The sequence below is a fragment of the Rana temporaria genome, chromosome 4, assembly GCF_905171775.1.
Source record: "Rana temporaria chromosome 4, aRanTem1.1, whole genome shotgun sequence".
Classification (NCBI taxonomy): Eukaryota; Metazoa; Chordata; class Amphibia; order Anura; family Ranidae; genus Rana; species Rana temporaria.
This window is the reverse complement of record NC_053492.1, coordinates 100,236,299-100,250,610: the sequence shown is the minus strand read 5'-3', so window position 1 is coordinate 100,250,610 and position 14,312 is coordinate 100,236,299. Positions and strand designations below refer to the sequence as shown.

General features: G+C 42.5%; 1 protein-coding gene across 1 annotated transcript in view; it reads right to left on the bottom strand.

Annotated features, from left to right (window-relative positions):
• Window positions 1–14,312, bottom strand: part of ALKAL2 (ALK and LTK ligand 2) — a 114,930-nt gene that overhangs the window by 65,068 nt on the left and 35,550 nt on the right. Inside the window, exon 3 of the mRNA XM_040348671.1 lies at window positions 964–1,017. Coding sequence (XP_040204605.1) covers window positions 964–1,017 — 54 coding nt within the window. The remainder of the gene's footprint in view (window positions 1–963; window positions 1,018–14,312) is intronic.

Genomic DNA, 14,312 nt, shown 5'->3' with positions numbered 1-14,312 from the left:
CCTATCGGTGTGAAAGGCCGTTCTGAATCGGAGCACGCCGACCCCCCTCCCCTCCCCTTTTTTCTTTGTTCCTTCTTCCTTATCTTTTCTGTCTTCTTTCTTGTTTTTTTTCTCTTAATCTAACCTTACTATCGATTTTTAGTTTTGCTTCATTCATTTTTGTTATGTGGCCCAGGGCCAATTAAACATACCATACTTTGCTTCTACCTGTCCTCTGCGGGCTCGGTGTTTTCACCGAGCTCTCAGATAACAGTATATTTTTTTTAAAAGCTGATGGACGGTTTTTCGAACCTCAGCCCTGACTATATAAATACCATGGACATTACTACCCTAGTTCCTGGCCGCAGCAGGCTCCCAGAGGGGCGGCAGGGACATTGGTGGTTTTAATTCCATGTTGGGCTACACTATACTATGTATTACTTACATACCCTTTTTTTTCCAACGTGTTTACTCAACATTTATTTGTATGTTTCTTTTTCTATTTCTTTCCATCCAAGCATTGGCTATGGTAATTTAAATGTTACCCATATTATTTGTAACAATACTTTCATGTACTTTTACCGATCGGGTAAACCTCTGTTGGGTTTATGACCCGGTTGATGTTGATATGTTTGTCTAAAAATCTGATAATAAAAATTTATTGAACCCTATAAACATTATGTCCTTGCTGACTGGATAAATAGAGAGCTCTAGCTGTTACTCGTGGGGATGTGTCAGACGACAATTATATATCAGTTTTGTACTTTAAAATATATACAAAAATTATTTTTTAAATACTATCAAAAGAAAGCTTTGTTAGTCCCCAAAACATATCTGTAACATTTCTGTATCATAAGTAAGAACAAAATCTCTGCCCAATTAGGAGGCCCCTATGTGAAACATATGAACTCTGAAGTTTAACTGGTTAATGTTGTAATTTTTTTATTTATTTTCTAGCAATTCATTTTTATAAGTCAAACTTACCTGTTAAATGCTTTAAAAACTTCTCTTTCATCCGAAGATCTCGAGGAACGATTTCTGCATGGGGGGAAAAAAAACACATCTTTTATAGACGATTTCCATACCTTCAAAAATGGTCCAGACTTTTCTTGAGCTACCAATGTACTTGATAGCTAAAATAATACGTTTTCATTTTCTCACACCCTACTTCTTTTTTTTTTTTTTTTGCTCAATGGTAAGCAAACAGCCTTGCACATCATACACAATCCTTTCTTCTCTGTTTGTAAAGCTTTATGATTAAGCAGCTGTTGTGCAAAATGTGTTAAGATAGCCGGTAATATAATATATGAAAGAATAATAACCACACGAGGACACCTCCTACTTTATTATAAACCTTCTGATTTTTGAATTGCAATCCAGTGGACCTGTTTTCTAAATTAGAACACTTGACATTTGTGATGATAATGGGGTCAGATGAACCCCAAACTGACTTGCAAGAATTGCAGATTCATATGGAACAAAGCACCACCCTTATTTCCCCAAAATTCACAAGTCAGTGACACAATTATTTAATTAAAAGGATAAGTTCACATAAAAAAAAAAAAAAAACTTTTTTTGCAGGTAAAAAATATGCATTTACATCAGATCACGGGCGCCATGCGGGACTCCTACAGACTATCAGTATAAGCTGACAAGGGCAAGCAGTTTCACAAAAACAGGAAGACTCAATGAACTTGAACGCTCAACAGCGCCCTGGTTTTCATTGAAAAATGAAAGCAGACAGCCAAAGCTACAGGGATCTGTGAATCAAGGATGCAGCCATGTGGGCGAAGCCCCGCATGACCACCCTTTTTTAAATAGTGACAGCAGGTACAGGGAAAAGATCCTTGGCTTGCTGTCACAGGGATTACGGAGATCGGGAAGCAGCTGCAGGATCGGGAACATGTTACCTGTTCCATCCTAAAAAGAGGTGGAACATGTAACATGTTCTTGAAGGTGAACTTATTCTTTAAATCTTGTGTACATGACCAAGCAGAGAACTGACACATTTTCATATATCCCCCATCAACCAGCTAGAGGAGATCAAGTTGAATTAAACTGTACTTAGCTGGGGCTTCACAGAGGCAAAAGACTTCTAAATAAGCCCACGTGGTAAAATTGCCATGTCATAAAACCTTTAGTAGGCCATCCTGGTTGTAATTGGCCCTTGCAAAACCATTTAGAGGCAATACACAATTGAAATCTAACACGACTTGACCTAAAGCTGCCCTTTTCATACATCTCCGGTTCTAAAACTCTACACATAATTCATAATCCCAGTTATAATAAAATTACTTTTAGAACAAACTTCTACCCGAATGTATAAAAATATAAAGACCATGACCCATGTCAAGTCTAATGTCTATCAAATCATAATTTCATTCTGTGCAACAATTTGTTGGTTATCGGGCTGCAAAGTCCCATCCACCAATATGAAAAAGGTGTACTGAAGTCTCTCTTGCCTCTTATGTGCCCATGCACACATAGGCTGTTATCAGTGGTTTTTGGCAGGAGCGTTTTTTTGGCTGGAAAATAACCCCAGAGCTAGTGGGTTTTAAGAGGAGTTTTTCAGCTGCAAAAATGCTCTAACTCTGATAAATGCTTAAAAACAGTGAAAAACATGGAGTATAGTTTTTGTAGGAGTGTAATTTTGCTAAAAAAATGCAAAAAAATGCTGAAAAACGCTATGAAATGCTTTTGCAAAAATGTTGCAAAACTCATTCTACAGCTACAGCTTTCTACAGCTAACGTTACTGGTGTTTTTATGTCCAGTGTGCATGAGGCCTAATTGTAGCAATATATCACCACATATGCCACTCCAATGCACTCATAGGACCCCTAACTAAAAGTCATAACCGCTAAATCCACAGACTCCAGTGTGCTCTCCAAATACTTTGGCTAATTGGCAGTTATCCATAAACAGAAACTTCTTCCCCACAATGTTGCTAATTCCTCTCAGAGGATGTATAAGGCACAATATAAAAGATGAATGATCTCATAGTGTAGTATTTATTTGATATAAGTGCCCATACAATAAAAATAAATTCTAGCCACCGCTTGGCGTGCACTCCATAGAACGGAACCGGAAGTGACGTCCCCGCTTATACCGGATATGACGATCATATTACCGCCTCTACATGTTTCACTGATGCAGCGTCTTCAGGAAGCCCTATCGGGCTGCAAAACATTATATTCTGGAAATGTTGATGTAGTGAGAAAAACTGGCATTGTAGGAGTGTCCACTGAAATCTAATTAAACTCTTCATCATTCCTACATCTCATTCCCGGGCTCTCTTGACTGGGGCGACAGGGGGGTTTGGCTCAGTGGCTCGCTCTGGAGGGCCAACAAAATGCTGCTGCAATTGGCAGCTGGAACACTTTTGCACCAAAATTATGAAGGATTGCTAGGGGTCATTCATGAAAGTCAATGACCTTAATACATCACCTTGGACCTACTCCAAGTAAATTAAACTTTGCAGAAAATTTTTATAAAGAAATCATTAGGTGAAATCTCTGAATGCTCTAATCAGAAATTAAAGAATCATTGCTATTGTGAAGGCTACCATATTTTAAACACTGTCAGGGTCTGGCAGCGAGTGTCTAAGACATTTCTTACAGATTAGAATTTGTACAGCATATGCTGTGATTGGTGTGTGTTTCTGTAAAACCGTATGTTGGCAGCTGGGAAAACTCTGCGCAGGGTGAAGCTGAAAGTGTAATCGTTATACTCGGACAGCAGCTGTGGGATGTTAAACTGTCGCCATCAAATTATTGTCTTGGGGTGTCACATTGAGCATGTTTGGACAGTAATTACCAAGGAGAGTTCCAAGGCTGTCCACAACAATACAGATAGGTTCTTTGTGTGAAATTAATCAATCCTTGATTCACATTGTTATCAATATAGCCATTACACCTTGCACATATGAGATTTAGCGTGCTTATGTGCAAGGTGTAAAAACAAAATTTTACAAAAGCACTGTTGAAGCTTTTAGCAATATTTAGCTCCATTTTGTAAATGTTAAAGGCAGATGATTGGAATAATGTCATACATTTTAAACTAGTGGCAAGCAGGCTTTAGCAGATATAGACAGGTGCTTGGCTAAAAATTAGAGTGCGTGAAGCACTGGCCACAGCTGCTTTCTGTAACTGCTGCCCTGTGGTGCTGAACTGATTGACAGCTATATCAGCAAGGGGAGAGAGCTGCTGAGCAGGAAGTCTTCAATAGACTGTGTCAGGCAGCAATGCACTGTTGGAAGCCCTGAAGAGAGATTCTACTATGTAATCAAGAGCTACATTCCCCCTAGAGGAGATTGCTGGGAGTAGGGGAAAAAGCTGCATTTTCCTGGGCTGTACAGGACACAGCTTTCCCTTGCAATGAGAGAGGCTGGAGAATGCACATCACTGTCCAGTTTGCACCTTCCCTGCTGCATATTTGCAACCTGAGTGGGATCCAGAGTGCTGAGTTCAAGGGTGCTGACAGCCAGAGTCACAAGGGTGCAGAGCAGGGAGTGAACTAACCACTGTGTGAGACCGATGGTGAGCTGCAGTATGTCTGGAACTGGTGAGCTGCTACTGTGGGGATTTACTATCTGCTGCTAAAGAGACTGAGCCATTTAGGAACTGATCATATAGCAATCTAGTAGCTTTATTGCTGCCTGCAGGCTTGACTTGGACTATTCTCATTTGCACCAACAATTCAACTGGGCCCCAAAGTTAGCCGGCTGAAGAGTTAGGCCTAAATACTGTCCCTTTACAGTTACTACACAGAGACCTTTACCCATTGCATATGCCAAGAGTTACCTCTCAGGGGATATTGCACCATGTCCTAACCCTTCTCCTAGAGTGCAATAGCTATAGTATTATTATTCACATTGTGGTTAAAGTGATTGTAAAGGGAGAAGATTTTTACCTTCATGCATGAAGGTAAAAAACCTACTGAGTGCAGCTTCCCCCCAGCCCCCTGTCTCTTACCTGAGCCTGATCTCGACCCAACAATTTGCATAATAGGCAAGACTCTCTTGGCTTTCTCACTTCTCACTGGTTTAGAGACAGCAGTGGGAGCAACTGGCTCCTGTTGCTGTCAATCACAGCCAGTTAGAAGTGAGCTTGGGGCTATGTGTCTTATGAATAGTTCAAATACATGTACAAGCTATTGGGATTTGAGCACAGGTATATATTTTCTTTGTTGTACCCCAGGTCAGTGACCAGATTTGAACCTTGTAGCTTTCCCCCCTTGGGTCTTTATACCCCATGTTGGCATGGTGTCCACCTTAGCATTTGCAGTGGCAAGGCAGTGTAGGACTGGCCATAAGAGGGATTGCTTTTTTGCAGTTGGTCAGCTTAAACATGTATTGCAATATGTGTGAACTAAATATCCCTGTTTTTTTCATTGCATAGTTTGCTTGGAAGGATGTAGCAGTGTGCAGAGGGTCCATCCAGAATTTGTAGTGTCTCTTATGGACACAAAGAGCCAGCTTGGGAAGGAGCATGCATGAGTGCCCCCATAACAAGCGGTTTGTAATAGGGGCACTCGGCAGGGGGGGAAGGGAGTCGGGAGCGTCAATGGAGGACCTTAGAAGAGGATTGGGGCTGCTCTGCGCAAAAACATTGCACAGAACAGGTAAGTATGATATGTGTTTTTAAAAAAAATGAACGCTTACTATAACTTTGCTGATTTGTGTATTGATTCCGGTCTAGTGGTATAGAACTCAATTCTAAGTTACTTTGGCATGGTGATTATACTGTCTAGCAGACTGTGTCTGAATCTACCTAATGTATGCTCATTTAAGCTCAAACCGCCATTCATTCTAACCAGTACCAATACATTGAGATTTACCACTAGGGATGAGCCCGATGTTCGAGTCAAACGTAAGTTCCACTTGAGCATCAGGTGTTCACCTGTTCGCCGAAAAGCGAACATTATTGCGGAAAATTCGAAAGCTGCGGAACACAGTTTAAAGTCTATGGGAGATCAACATGAAAAATCAAAAGTGCTAATTTTAAAGGCTTATATGCATGGTATTGTCATAAAAAGTGTTTGGGGACCCGGGTCCTGCCCCAAGGGATATGTATCAATGCAACTTTTTTTTTCAAAACTGAGTTTTTTTCGGTAGCAGTGATTTTAATAATGCTTAAAGTGAAACAATAAAAGTGAAATATTCCTTTAAATTTCGTGCCTGGGGGTGTCTATAGTATGCCTGTAAAGTGGCACATTTTTCCCGTGTTTAGAACAGTCCCACAGCAAAATTACATTTCTAAAGGAAAAAAGTCATTTAAAACTGATCATGGCTGTAATGAATTGTTGGGTCCCAGCAATATAGATACAAGTCATTGAAAATAACGGCATGTGTTCCCCCCCAGTCCATTACCAGGCCCTTTGAGTCTGGTATGAATATTAAGGGGAACCCCAAACCAAAATGTAAAAATCTTCAGGTCTGGTATGGATATTATGCACTAAATAAAAAAAATGACGTAGGGATCCCCTCAAAATCCATACCAGACCCTTCAGGTCTGGTATGGATTTTAAGGGAAACCCTGCGCCAAAATAAAAAAAAATGGAGTAGGGGTCCCCCAAAAATCCATACCAGACCCTTATCCGAGCAAGCAACTTGGCAGGCCGCAGGGGCGAGAGAGCACCCCCTCTCCTGAACCGTACCAGGCCACATGCCCTCAACATGGGGAGGATGCTTTGGTGTCTGACCCCAAAGCACCTTGTCCCCATGTTGATGGGGACATGGGCCTCATACCCACAACCCTTGCCTGGTGGTTGTGGCGGTCTGCGGGCGGGGGGGGATATTGGAATCTGTAATTTTTTTGCATTGATACATGTCCCCTGGGGCAGGACCCGGGTCCCCAAACAATACCATGCATATAAGCCTTTAAAATTAGCACTTTTGGTTTTTCATGTTCGTGTCCCATAGACTTTAGCGGTGTTCGCGCGTTCGAACAAATTTTTTGCCTGTTTGCAAGTTTTAGTGCAAACCGAACAGGGGGGTGTTCGGCTCATCCTTATTTACCACCAAACTGTTTTATGTCTATTTCCTGGTACTAATTCACGGCCAAGTTAAAGATATCTATACTTGTGTTCTTATAAGTGCTTGCAGTGACTTTCATTCAACTAGGTGTGTCAAAGGGGCTGAGGTTGTTCTTGGAGTCGAGGAGCGGACTATTTTTCCCACAAATAGAACTTTCTTTTGGTGGTATTTGATCACCTCTGCGGTTTTTACTTTTTTTTACGCTATAAACAAAAAAAACTGACAATTTTGAAAAAAAACCACGCTATTTTTTACTTTTTGCTATAATAAATATCCCCCCAAAAAATGTCTTCATCAGTTTAGGCCTATATGTATTTTACATGTTCTTGTGAAAAAATCGCAATAAGCAAATATTGATTGGTTTGCGCAAAAGTTATAGCATCTACACAACAGGGAATATATTTATGGCATTTTTATTATTATTATTTTTTTTTTTACTAGTAATGGCAGCAATGTGCGATTTTTAGTGGGACTGTGACATTGCGGCTGACAGATTGAACACTTTTGACACTTTTTTGGGACCAGTGAGATTTATACAGCTATCTGTGCTATAAAAATGCACTGATTACTGTGTAAATGTCACTGGCAGGGAAGGGGTGAACACTAGGGGGCGATCAAGGGGTTAAATGTGTTCCCTAGGGAGTGTTTCTAACTGTGGGGGGATGGGACTTCCTGGAGGAGGATACCGATCGCTGTTCCTAAGCTACATTCACCTTTTTTCTTCTAAGTGTGTATTTTATATTTGCTTTACACTGTTATCAGTGCAATGTCAGACTTCTGCAGACGGTTCCTCCAATTCGCTGTCCGTACCTCCATGCAGGCTTCCAGCTGGAGAGTCTGAGAAAGTGTCAATGGACTACGTGTGCGCTGATTATCAAGTGTAGTACTCAGTGATGAACCCGTGAAGTGTAGTGAAGGTGAAGGGGAGCATTTTCACCATGTTACATTAACCCCTTAAATATGGGTGTTACATATAACATGGCCCAAAAGATGAACTTTGCTTGAAGCTGGCCTAAAGTTTTGCAAGCTTGCTCTTATACTGTACAAGCAAAAGCCCACTTGTACATGGCCCATTAATGTTGTAGTTTTTCCACTCTTAAGCCTCGTACACACAATCAGATCTCCATCAGACCAAGCCATGGAATTTTGTCCGAAGGGCATTGGCCATGAACTTGCTCTGCATACAAACGGCAAAACTTTGTCTGCAAACAGAAACTACGTGGTTTTTCTGCTCTTTAGCGCCACCCTTTGGGCAACTTTTGCTAATGTTTTGTTATGATTAGCATTGCTTCTGAGCATGCGTGTTTGTACTTTGGATTTTTTTCCGATGGACTTCTGTACACACTATCGGATAATTTGACATCACACATTTGTTGTCGGAAAATTTTAAAGCATGCTATCCCACATTTGTTGTTGGAAATTCTGCCAACAATTGTCTGATGGAGCGTACAAACGGTTGGATTTTCCGACAAAACCCTGCCATCACACAAAATCCAATCGTGTGGTGAAGCTGAAGTTCAGTGTTTAGGCATACAATGGCTCTGGGGAGTGTAGAAGGTACATGTGAACATGCAACCTCTTGATTGGCAGATCACAGTAGTGTGGAGGAAACTCTGCCAAAACACACATAGCAAGGAAATCCAGGCTTACAAACTGTTGAGCTATGTCTGTTCTATCATGATCTGTATAAAAACAATCCTTTCATAATGTGTTTACTGCACCCTCTCCTAACTGCTGCCGGCTAATCACATTGATGAAAGCATTGGGCTTGGTGGCATAAACAGGAGTGGTACTGTACTGCTGACATAAACAACATATCCATGTTTGTTTTACCGACTTTAGGAAAACTACAGCTAACACACATGTTGTGCCAGTGTCTCAGTGTGCTGCTAGAAACTTTTTATTAAGACAGAAGACGCAAAAGTATTGTCGTTTTCTGGTTCAATAACTTTTATTCAATAAAGAATAATAATAAGAGTAATAAATCTGCCCACGCAGGCGCTTAGGGGTAGATTCAGGTAAGAGATACGACGGCGTATCTCCAGATACGCCGTCGTATCTCTGAGTGTGCGGCGTCGTATCTATGCGCCTGATTCATAGAATCAGTTACGCATAGATTTGACTAAGATCCGATCGGCATGTTAGGTAGATTCAGGTACGGCCGTGCAATGTTAAGACGGCGTAGCCTAGCGTGTTTACACTACGCCGCCTTAAGCAAGAGAGGCAAGTACATGATTCTCAAAGCACTTACCTCCTTACTTAAGGCGGCGTAGTGTAATCGCGGCGGGCGTAAGGGCGCCTAATTCAAATTGGTTGAATGAGGGCGTGTTGTATGGTAATGAGGCTTGACCTCATGTTTTTTGACGTTTCTTGCTACTGCGCATGCGCCGGGCGCCTACATTTCCCAGTGCGCATTGCGGCTCAGTACGCCGTACGGGCCTATTGATTTTGACGTGGACGACGTAACTCCCGATTCGCGGACGACTTACGCAAACGACGTAAAAAATTCGAACCTCGCGGCGGGAAAGGCGGCCATACTTTAACATTGTTACGGTGTTATTCCACCGGGGCGTACGTTCGTGAATCGGCGTACAAGCTCATTTACATAATCTACGCCGGCCGCAATGGAAGCGCCACCTAGCGGCCATCCGAAAAATTGCAATCTAAGATAGGACGGCGCAAGCCGGCCTATCTTAGATATGTTTAAGCGTATCTTTGTTTGAGCATACGCTTAAACATACGGCGGCGTAGATTCGGAGTTAGGTCGGCTTATCTACTGATAAGCCGGCCTAACTCTTTCTGAATCTACCTATAAGTCTCTTACGCCGTCGTATCTTAGTTGCAATTTTAGGCTGGCCGCTAGGTGGCGCTTCCGTATATTTACGCGTTGAATATGCAAATTAGGTAGATACGCCGATTTAGAAACGTACGTTTGCCAGGCACATTTTTTATGTCGTTTACGTTAGGCTTTTTTAGGCGTATAGTTACCCCTGCTATATGAGGCGTATCCTATGTTAAGTATGGACGTCGTTCCCGCGTCGAGTTTTGAAAATTTTACGTCGTTTGCGTAAGTCGTTCGCGAATAGGGCTGGACGTAATTTACGTTCACGTCGAAAGCAATGACGATTTGCGGCGGAACTTCGAGCATGCGCACTGGGATTTTTTCACGTCAAATACGTGGGGTCACAGTAAATTTAAGTAAAACACGCCCACACCATCCACATTTGAATTACGCAGGCTTACGCCGGACCACATACGTTACGCCGCTGTAACATAGGGCGCAAGTTCTTTCTGAATACGGAACTTGCGCCCTAAATTACAGCGGCGTAACGTATCTGAGATACGTTACGCCGCGCGGAGAGATACACCAATGTATCTGAATCTGCCCCTTAGTCTTTTAGTTTTTACAATGGTAAAACAAATCAATATCATAAACAGAACTCCAGCCAAAAATGAATATACACAAATCAACAGCTCATTAAAAGATAAAGTAAAAAATAAGCTATTACTACAATTTTCACCAATCCAAAGTCTTTACCCACAGTAATTCCTTTCAGCTGCTAGATGTCACCAGTTTGACAGCCAAGCATCATTCAATCATTTCCTCTGAGCCCAGGTTGTCATGGACTCCCTCAGCCTGTGACTGGACAATAAAGGAATACACAATGTTCACTATATTATCAAAAGTATTGGGACACCTGTCTTTACACACACGTGAACTTTAATTGCATCCCAGTCTTAGTACGTTGGGTTCAATATTGAGTCCCCCCCCCGTGCAACTATAACAGCTTCAACTCTTCTGGGAAGGCTGTCCACAAGGTTTAGGAGTGTGTCTATGTTTGACCATTCTTCCAGAAGCACATTTGTAAGGTCAGGCACTGATGTTGCACAAGAACGTCTGGCTCGCAGTCTCTGCTCTAATTCATCCTAAATGTGTACTATGGGGCTGAGATTAGGACTCTGTGCAGGCCAGTCAAGTTCCTCTACTCCAAACTCACTCATCCATGTCTTTATGGACCGCCGTGGAAGCTGGACATGGCTATGGTAGACTGCACTACTAGAGGGATCACTGTAATCTTCCGGGTCCTGTGCTGACTGGCTGCCTCACTGCATATTGACTATAGGGCATGACTTGCTTGCTACTACTGTCATTCACAGAACATCTTGTATTTTTTCAACAGATACAATGTGTTTTCTGATTGGACAAGGTGGGGATTTTGACATCAACACCCTGCAACCAGGAAACACTTTCACACCATCCAACCAGGAAACACAATGGGCCAGATTCACATAGAATTGCGGCCGTGTAACGTAACCCGTTTACGTTACACCGCCGCAAGTTTTCAGTGTTAGTGTCCGATCCACAAAGCACTTACCTGTAAACTTCAAAATTCAAATGGGGCGGGTACCATTTAAATTAGGCGCGCTCCCGCGCCGGACGTACTGCGCATGCTCCGTTCTCAATTTTCCCGACGTGCTTTGCGCGAAATTACGGCGGCGCGACGTGTTTGTGAATCGCGACGTGCGTAACGTACTTACGCCGAAAAAAAAAAAAATCAAAAGCGATGCGGGAACGAAGGGCATACTTTAACATGGTGGAGTAATTTTACACCATGTTAATAGCAGCCCTAACTTTGCGACGGGAAACTAAGACTTGCGCCGGCGTAACGACGGGAAAAACCTTTGTGGATCGCCGTAACTGCTAATTTGCATAACCGACGCTGGAATACGACGCAAACTCCACCCAGTGGCAGCCGAGGTATTGCATCCTGAGATCCAACGTTGTAAGTCAATTACACCTGTCGGATCTTAGGGCTATCTATGTGTAACTGATTCTATGAATCAGCCGCATAGACACTCTGAGGCCCCGTACACACGACAGAGTTTCTCGGCAGAATTCACCGAGAAACTCGGTCAAAACCCGGATTCTGCCGAGAAACTCTGTCGTCTGTACAGTTTTGGCTCGATGGAGCCGCCGAGGAACTCGACGAGAAAATAGAGAACATGTTCTCTATTTTCTCGTTGTCCTCGTTCTTCTATGGGAGAAGCCGGCCTGCCGAGCTCCTCGGCGGCTTCATCCCAAAACTCGACGAGGAACTCGACGTGCCAAGCACGTCGAGTTCCTCTGTCGTGTGTACGGGGCCTGAGAGATACGACGGCGTTTCAGAGAAACGCCGTCGTATCTGTTCTGTGAATCTGGCCCTTTGTATTCATGGTGTTCTGTGAAAGGCAGCAGTGCTAAGCAAGTGGGCCTCAGAGGACAGTATTCAGTGGGGCAGCCTCTTGCTATTGGGGGCACTTGACAGGGGGGCAAGGATCGCCAGTGGGGGAACCAAAAACAAGAGGATTGGGGCTGCTCTGTGCAAAACCATTGCACTGCGCAGGTAAGTATAACATATTATTTTTATTATTTTCATTCTTTCATTTAGAATCACTTTAAACTTCTCCAAGCTGGACCAATATAACTATGCAATTAAGATCATACCCCTAGCTAAAGCATTTCTTTCTTTGTTTATAAGAAGCCATTGAGTGAGCCAGGCTATTAGTCAAAATTAAATTGATCAAGTTTAGTGGACGAACTTAGTGAAGGCCAACAAAACCTCAGTGTAAGCACCTGTGTCAATGGGCTTTTGTTCACTTCAGACAGAATTTGCAAGTGTATGGGAATGCAAAACCCAATCAAGGCCTGGTTCACACTGGTACGATTTGAGATGCGATTTGAGATGTCAAATCGCATCTCAAATCAGGGGCATTTGCCGGCAATTGTCGGCAATGGCATCGTCCTAATCGGTGCGACGCCGCATCTGCGGCGCTGCACCGATTTCAAAAAGTAGTTCCTTTACTACTTTTTGCGATTTCGGGCCGCGATTTACATTGACATCTGTGCAGAAACCTGCACAGATGTCTCTGAAATCGCGGCTGAAATCGGGACTGCCAGCAGGAGTGAAATCATGCGAGTTTAGCTGAACTCGCACGGCTTCACTCTCGCAGCCCAGTGTGAACGAGGGCTAAAGCAGGTTAGGTGTAAGTCAACTGCAGGTCCAATTTCCAGGCTGAGCTCTGCACTAACAGATGCTTTTTAGGCTTCAGGAACAGAAGGAGGATCCATGAATCTTTCACAAAAGATCCATCAAAAAGGTTTTACAGGAAACAAAGCTAAAATTTCTACTTTATAGGCTCCATGCACACTGAAGCTCATAAACTGCAGTTTATTGGCGTTTTGGTGTTTTTTTTTAAAAAGCCTGTAAACTGTATTCTATGTTGGCCTATGTGTCCATGCACACATGGGAGTTTTTTAGCGTTAATGAGCAATGGAGATTATGGGCTTTTTTCTGAACGCCTGAAAATCGCGTTGAAAATGCTACTAAACGCTCAAAAACGCAGCTCGCCAGCGTTTTTCAGCATTTTTTATCCATTGAAAAAAAAAAAAAGCTAAAAAACGCTACACTTAAAAATACTAATAAACACTATTGCAAAAACGCAAAAAAACCTTTGAAAAGCTCCCTGCAAAGCTACTGGCGTTTTCTATAGCTTTTTTTTTAGCTTCCAGTGTGCATGGAGCCTAATGCCGCGTACACACGATCGGTTCGTCTGATGAAAATGGTCTGATGGACCGTTTTCATCAGACGAACCGATCTTGTGTGGGCCCCATCAGTTTTTTTCCCATCGGTGAAAAAACTTAGAACCTGTTTTAAAATTATCTGATGGTACACCTCTAAAAATAAGTATATATTATTGTGTCTATAGCCTTATTGGGTTGACTTCCCCTCATTTTCTTCTTTATCTGACACCGGTCAAATTGTCAGGAAGTGGAAAAAACGTTATTAAAGAAAAAAAAATAAGGATAGAAGATTCCCAGGTTCACCCTTTGCTGTGACCGGCCTATCTCATCTAGGGTGCTGGGCCAATTGAAACATATTCTACAGAATGAATATCATTCACACACCTCTATATTGTTCTGATATATAGTTTTATTTAATCACAATAAGATATGCAACTTCAGAGACCACGCAGAGTCCCCTTATCAAAATCTCTACATTTTCTGGTTGGCTAGAACAGGTACTATGCGAAGATCAAAGGATTTGCACATGGACAACCTGCTTGCAACCTTTAGCCACTAATACATCCAAGAGTGTTTGACTGTTAAACTGACAATGGAGCCCTGCAGATTACCTCGGAATGGTAACCAGGTGAAAACTTCATGGCTTTGCTCTCAGGAGTACTGACAGAATAAAAAGGCATCTGACCAACCCCCCCCCCCCCCCCTCTCATAAAAGTTTACCTTTAGATTGTATTTTT